Source organism: Triticum dicoccoides, chromosome 3B, assembly GCF_002162155.2.
Source record: "Triticum dicoccoides isolate Atlit2015 ecotype Zavitan chromosome 3B, WEW_v2.0, whole genome shotgun sequence".
NCBI classification, from domain to species: Eukaryota; Viridiplantae; Streptophyta; class Magnoliopsida; order Poales; family Poaceae; genus Triticum; species Triticum dicoccoides.
This window is the reverse complement of record NC_041385.1, coordinates 53238357-53245716: the sequence shown is the minus strand read 5'-3', so window position 1 is coordinate 53245716 and position 7360 is coordinate 53238357. Positions and strand designations below refer to the sequence as shown.

The 7360-nt window shown below is 42.9% G+C and overlaps 2 protein-coding genes across 2 annotated transcripts in view; one reads left to right on the top strand and one right to left on the bottom strand.

Annotated features, from left to right (window-relative positions):
* Nucleotides 1-2490: 2490 nt before the first annotated feature.
* Nucleotides 2491-4567, top strand: LOC119274659 (thylakoid lumenal 15 kDa protein 1, chloroplastic-like). Its single transcript, XM_037555377.1, has 7 exons — nucleotides 2491-2691; nucleotides 2785-2880; nucleotides 3093-3165; nucleotides 3320-3381; nucleotides 3627-3708; nucleotides 3988-4048; nucleotides 4182-4567. The coding sequence occupies exons 1-7, from the start codon at nucleotides 2518-2520 to the stop codon at nucleotides 4231-4233; spliced, it is 600 nt and encodes a 199-aa protein (XP_037411274.1). The 5' UTR covers nucleotides 2491-2517; the 3' UTR covers nucleotides 4234-4567.
* A 50-nt stretch (nucleotides 4568-4617) lies between these two features.
* Nucleotides 4618-7360, bottom strand: part of LOC119279244 (receptor kinase-like protein Xa21) — an 18161-nt gene continuing 15418 nt past the window's right edge. The window contains exon 6 of the mRNA XM_037560558.1: nucleotides 4618-4901. Within this exon, the coding sequence (XP_037416455.1) occupies nucleotides 4697-4901 (205 nt within the window). The 3' untranslated portion in view covers nucleotides 4618-4696. The remainder of the gene's footprint in view (nucleotides 4902-7360) is intronic.

The window sequence follows — 7360 nt, the reverse complement described above, 5'->3', positions numbered from 1 at the left end:
ATATTTCCTTCAGATGGATCAATCCCATATTCAGTGGATGGGGGGAGTCTCTATTTTACAATATGTTGACGACACAATTATTTTTATGGAACATGATCTAGATAAGGTGGTGAATATAGAATTGGTGTTATGTCTTTTTGAAAAATTGTCAGGACTTAAAATAATTTTTCATAAGAGTGAAGCATTATGCTTTGGACGCGCCAAAGGTGATGAAAGAAATTACAAACAATTGTTCGGGTGTGAAATTGGAAGTTTACCGTCTATGTATCTCGGTACCCGAATTCATCATAGGAAAATCACCAATAAAGAATGGAAATGTATTGAGGATAGGTTCGAAAAAACTGAGTTGTTGTAAGGGTAAAATTATGTCATATGGAGGCAGGCTAATCCTTGTGAACTCGGCACTCACGTTTGCCTACGTTCAAGCTCTCATTTTTTGAAGTACCAATAGGGGTACAAAAAAGACTAGATTTCTATCATTCCTGGTTTTTTTTTGGCAGTGATAAACGTAAGGACAAATACCGCCTGGTGAGGTGGGCTATTTTGTGTAGACCTAAAGACCAAGGGGGTTTGGGGATCGAGAATCTTGAGATAAAAAATAAATGTTCGTTAGCAAATGGCTTTATCCTCTCATTTCGAAGGGTGATGGAGTGTGGATGTTGTTATTGCATAACAAGAATTTACACTCAAAGACATTGGCTCAAGTCATTGTCCAGCCGTTTGATTCATCCTTCTAGAAGAGTTTGACGAAGACAAAGGTTGCTTTTTTAACAGGGAAAGATTTCACATTGGTGATGGCCGAACAACTAGGTTCTGAGAGGATATTGGCTTGGGGACATACTCCTTGCTTTACAGTTCCCTTCTTTGTACAATATTGTCCAGCGCAAGGAAGACTACGTTAGAGCGATGAAGGTCAAATCCATTGAATATCTAGTTCATGAGAGCTCTAATCGGGGATAACTGGACTGCGTGGGTACATTAGTTCATGGTTGATACCTATTAGCCTGGCTAATGAACCAGACACATTCCACTGGAAGTCGATGCCTTCTGGGCTTTTCATGGTATATGGTCAACTCTGGACCAGTCTTCCGTTCAAATCACACAAACAAAGGTACGATTTAAAAAAATGTGGTTTGTTCATAGGGGAATAGTTCTTACTAAAGATAATCTAGCAAAACATAAATGGAATGCATAAATAATGTTGCCTATGTGATCAGGCGAAAACAACACACCATCTGCTAATTACATGCTTGTTTGCCACTCTTTTATGACGCACGATTCATGTGACGTTCAGCTTGCCTCCACCTTCCAGTATTATCAATATGTTAGTTCTCGAACATTCAAAAAGATTCGAAAAGATCCTCATGATTCTGTTTTTTCCTTCAGATCGTAGCACTAAATATTGGTTGACAAGCTATAAGGTGATCAGATTTATAAGTAAATAACTCTTATTCGAATATGATGCCACACCACTCACGATAAAATATGATGTCAAATCAATGTTGAGGATATCGCTTATCGTTAGCGTGTCGGTGAGCTGGGGATTAGAGATTAATCAGAAATCAGTCGATTAATCAATTTTATCGGTCCACTATTAATCGGCCATTTTTTACAAATCCCATGTTCTCAGCACTAAAATATGCTATATTCAACACCAAAACAATGTTGGAATGAAGTGTTACCTTGATTCATAGCCTTTGAATCCTCGTATAATAACAAAAGAAATAGGACAACAATACATATTTCATAACAAGGTCCACAAAACACAAATAAACATAGTACTATGAATGGGCTCGATTTATCGGTAGATTCTCGATAAATCGCTTATCACAGCGATAATTCGGTCCAAATGATAAACAGTGAAGATAAGACATAATCTTATCGGTCAACCGTCGAGTAGCGATAAATTGGACGATAAATCACTGAATGAGATGATTTTTTGAACAGTGCAAAGTCAAATCTCTCTCGATCATAATATCAGTCCTCAGAAATTCTGTGCTTCCGGCTGCACAAAAGTTTTAGGCGGCAAAGACAAGTCCCTTCTCTGTCACGAGTTATCGACAACAAGTTCCACGGGACCAGACACATGAGATTATCGCCACCTACTATGAGCAAAAACCAACCAAAAATTTCACGTTACTTTTTTTTGGCGAGAAAACTTCCGTCTATTCATCTTCAATCATGGCAGTACAACGAACGCCAGAAATAATAAAAATTCCATGTTATTATTATACAGTACATATAGACTAAACAGAGGAAGAACACTTGTTTGAACTTTTTAATTGAAAATACGCTTTTGAGTTCTGATCAGTGATGAGTAGACTCATCCATCGAAATTTATATAGAAAGAGAAAAAAAAATGGAAGAAGAGGAGAACTGGCCATCGTGGCAGTCGTCTGATTGGCCAAGCAAGCATCGTGGCAACCAGATAAAGATAAGGCGGATAAACTCGTCGATGTAGCCCAAAAAAGAGAGAACGCGACAACAGCCAGCCAGGCAGCCAGAAGCTAGCTCGTCATGGCCATGTCAATCCTCGGCGCTCTGAAGCTCGCCCCGTCCCCGGCGGCGGCGACGGCGCAGCCGCCGGCGTGGCGCGCCCCCTCCTCGCTGCACTTCCACGTCGCCAACGCCGGCGCCGCCGCGCTGGTCGCCGCCTCGCTCCTCCTCGCCGACCCGGCCCTCGCGTTCAGGGTTAGTTCTATTGTATTTGCACCGGTTGACCGAGTGTGGTGGCGAGGCGATGGAGGCGGCGTTAATGGCGTGTGCGTGGGTGGGTGGATGCAGGGAGGCGGGCCGTACGGGCAGCAGGTGACGCGGGGGCAGGACCTCACCGGCAAGGACTTCAGCGGCCAGACGCTCATCAAGCAGGACTTCAAGACCGTACCTAACTACTCTCACCTCCCCTTCCCATCGATTCCTACAATTTGTTTCACTCGTGATGATGCGATCATGCCTCGAATTTCTTCCTGCGGTTATATCAACAGCAAGTTCTGACTGAACTTTCTGGCATGTAGAGATAGAACAGAACATCTGAATGTTTAGAGTATTTCTGAATTCTGACGATTTATCTGAATTTGCGTTTCTTTCTGCAGTCTATCCTGCGGCAGACCAACTTCAAAGGTGCGAACCTGCTCGGCGCCAGCTTCTTTGATGCGGACCTGACAGGTAGCAACCTACGGGTTTGCACTTATTCTTGATTTTCTCAGTTGTTCCAGCTTCCAACAGACACTAGTTGTTGTGATGCTTGCCTACAGTCAAGTGTCAAGTTCTGAAGCCATAGTGATATCGCAATGTTTTGACTGTTTCATGGTGAATTCAGGCGCTGATCTCTCCGACGCTGACCTCAGAAACGCCGATTTCTCGCTGGCAAATGTAACAAAGGTACATTCCTTCACAGTAACCGTTGGGTTCAGGATAAGCGGTAACATAGCTGGCCTGAATTTTGCTGGAAACTATCTATTCGGTTGAATGACCATCACACAGAACTTAGTATGTTGTTCCTGTCTCCTCATCACAGCATCAGACTAGTAGTACTTCTTTTGTTTCTTAATTGATTATTGCGCTCTGCCTTAATTTTGGGAAATGGTTTTACCGCGATCTTGTGATTTGGCTTGTCTTTTCTGCAGGTAAATTTAACCAATGCCAACTTGGAAGGGGCACTTGTGACAGGGAACACTTCTTTCAAAGGTTCCAACATATACGGGGCAGGCAAGTGCTAACTGTTTATCTCCAAGCCCTGCCTGAATTCTCAACGTATTGGGATTATTACCATGTGATTAATGTCACAGTGCCATCATCTTAAAACCTCTGTTCCTAATGTAAAAAATGTTCTAGCCACACCATCCTGAACCAAAATGAGCAAAACGGAAAATTTAAATACTTCAATTCAATCACAATCTATGAATAGGATTGCAGTTGATCGAAGGTTCTTGTATTAATGCATTATGGCATCACCAGGTCATGTTGTTATCATTTTTCCCTTTGCAGATTTTACCGATGTTCCACTACGAGACGACCAACGGGACTACCTCTGCAAAATTGCTGATGGGTAAGAGGAAAGCCGGCCAATGTCAATATTCAAGAATTATTCATCCATTTAATCACTCACTTTCCATTTTCCATTTTGTGTCTGATGAAAACATTCGTAGTTCTTATTAATTTTTGCAATTGATGTGCACCAGGGTAAATACAACTACCGGGAACGCTACCAAGGAGACTCTCTTCTGCAAATAATGAACATAAATGAAGGAGAATGGAGAGACTAGAGAATTCAGAGGTTGATTTAGTTCTCGAATAGTACTACCATGTTTTTCTCTTTAGTTTTCTTATATCTTCCAGGGTGGAGAGAGTTCCATGAACACACAAAGAATATATGTATCGGGTGAATGGTTGCTGGGAAATCAAGTGCATACTCGGATGGTGTTAGCCTGTCAGGCATATTTAGTCCAGGGTTAGTTTTGCCGAAGTGTACGTAACAAAGTTAAAGCTGTTAGGTGTGACAAAAAAAAACACTCAAATACATATTCCTTTGATAATAATATTGATACATGGAAATTCCATTCATCTATTTTTTCCTGAGTGCACTAGTTGGGCCGATGCTGTAACACATCAGAGGCAATACTTATTCAATACTAGTTGGGCCGGTCCTTGCTTGCATGGTGCGTGATAAACACAACAAATTGCACAAACAAGTTAATTATTCAGGTACTGCTACTGAAGCAACGGCACTGCTTCTGAGATATGCATCCTTGATTCCATGTAGCTTGGCAGCTACCTCTTGCATGTTGATGCGTTCGCCCGGGGATGTCTTAGTGCAGCAAAGGCCAACATTTAGCACAGATAGCAGACAATGTACATGTTTTTCCTTGAAGGCTATTGGAGTTTCATCCAACTCTTTTAGGCACCGGGCCCTGATGGTTTTCCGGCAGAGTTTTATAAAAAGTGCTGGCATATTATTAAGGGGGATCTGTTGCTCTGTTTAATAATCTCTTCTCTGGACAGCTTCAGCTTTTCCAGTTGAATTTTGGGACGATAACCCTTCTCCCTAAGAAAACAGAGGCTGTGAGAATTGAGCAATTCAGGCCCATCTGTCTTCTGAATGTTAGCTTCAAAATCTTTACCAAGGTTGGGACTAATAGGCTCACAAAGATTACGCATGCGGTGGTACAGCCTACCCAAACTGCTTTCATGCCGGACAGGAACATCCTTGAAGGGGTTGTGGTCCTTCATGAAACGCTCCATGAGATCCACACGAAAAAGCTGGATGGGGTTATTTTCAAAGTGGATTTCGAGAAAGCGTATGACAAAGTCAAATGGCCCTTCCTTCAACAGGCCTTGCGTATGAAGGGATTCGATGAAGCTTGGCGACGCCAGGTAGAATCCTTCACGCAAAAAGGGAGTGTTGGAATTAAAGTGAATGACGATATAGGTCATTATTTTCAGACACACAAAGGCCTGAGGCAAGGTGATCCGATTTCTCCTGTTTTGTTCAACATTGTGGCGGACATGTTGGCAATTCTTATAGGAAGGGCAAAGGAGGCCGGTCAGGTGGGTGGCTTGGTGCCTCATCTGGTTGACGGGGGTGTCTCCATTCTGCAGTACGCTGATGATATCATATTTATGGAGCATGACTTGGTAAAAGCGAGAAATATGAAGCTAGTGTTATGCTTATTTGAACAATTGTCCGGATTAAAGATTAACTTTCACAAAAGCGAGTTGTTCTGCTTTGGTAGAGTCAAGGAGGAACAAGAGGCTTATAGGCAATTGTTTGGTTGTGAGTTAGGGGTTTTACCTTTCACGTACCTAGGTATACCCATTCACCATCGTAAGCTAACAAACAGAGAGTGGAAGTGCATCGAGGATCGGTTTGAGAAAAAACTCAGTTGCTCGAAGGGCAAACTCATGTCTTATGGAGGCCGGTTGATTCTTATCAATTCGGTGCTCACGAGTATGCCGATGTTCCTTCTATCATTCTTCCAAGTGCCAGTTGGGGTTCGGAAAAGGCTGGACTTTTACTGATCAAGATTTTTTTGGCAGAGTGATGATCTTAAGAGAAAGTACAGACTTGCCAAATGGGATGTAATCTGTCGACCGAAGGACCAAGGGGGTCTGGGTGTTGAGAATCTTGAGGTCAAGAACAGATGCTTTCTCAGTAAGTGGTTGTATAAGTTATCTGTTGAGACAGACGCAACGTGGGCACAGATTCTTCGTAACAAGTATCTGCAGTCCAAGACTTTGTCACAGGTGACCGTGAGACAAACAGACTCGCCGTTTTGGAAGGGGCTTATGAGAGTTAAGGCCGCCTTCTTTAATAGAACAAAGTTTGTCGTCGGTAATGGTAACAATACCCGTTTCTGGGAGGATACGTGGCTTGGTGATACACCATTGGCGTTACAGTATCCGTCCCTGTATCGTACTGTTCAACGACGTGACGCGCTGGTTGCAACGATTATGCAGTCCGTTCCCCTTAATATCCAGTTTCGCTGGGTGCTTATTGGTGATAGGTGGGAAGCTTGGCTTCATCTGGTGACTAGACTGATGGAGGTTCAGTTAGCTCATCAGCCCAATCAATTGTGTTGGAAACTTACTGGGTCTGGAGTGTTTACGGTTAAGTCGATGTATATCGATGTCATTAACTCTAGCGTCATTCCTAATTCCAAACATGTTTGTAAAGTTAAAGTTCCTTTGAAGATTAAAGTGTTTATGTGGTTTGTACATAAACAAGTTATTTTAACAAAGGACAACTTGGTTAAGCGCAATTGGACAGGCTCTACTAGGTGTAGCTTCTGTGATCGGGACGAGACCATTAAGCACCTCTTTTTCGAGTGCCCATTGGCGAGAGTCTTATGGCGCACGATGCAAATTGCCTTTAACATTACTCCACCGGACTCGGTAGGTTCGTTGTTTGGAACGTGGTTGGCTGGGATAGAGTCCAAAACCGCTGGACACATTCATGTTGGAGTATGTGCGTTGTTATGGGCAATTTGGAACTGCAGGAATGATTTGGCTTTTAACAGAACAACAACTATTCATTTTTTGCAGGTTTTATTCCGTGCTACGGCGCTGATCCGTTTGTGGTCCTTAGTCACTCCGATGGCGGCCAGGGAGCGTTTGGTTACTGGGTCTGTCCGGTGGGAGATGGTTGCGCGGGATATCTTCAACCGGTTTGGATGGCGGTCGTGTAATAGGATAGGCGATTAGTTTTCCTATCTTTTTTCTGCCAGCCGGTTGTGGCTTTGTGGCCTTTGTTATGTTTGCATCGAGGCTCTGTGTGAGCTTCCCTCTATTTACATTTCCAGACTTTCAGGCTTTGTAAAACCTTTTTACTTATATTTATGGCCGTATGCATCATTCTGATGCA

Excerpts from the sequence above, each read along its gene's own strand:
- LOC119274659 (XM_037555377.1), top strand. The coding sequence starts at position 2,518 with ATGGCCATGTCAATCCTCGGCGCTCTGAAGCTCGCCCCGTCCCCGGCG. Across the intron at positions 2,881-3,092 it reads TCAAGCAGGACTTCAAGACC|TCTATCCTGCGGCAGACCAA; the intron begins GTACCTAACTAC and ends TTCTTTCTGCAG. Across the intron at positions 3,709-3,987 it reads TTCCAACATATACGGGGCAG|ATTTTACCGATGTTCCACTA; the intron begins GCAAGTGCTAAC and ends TTCCCTTTGCAG.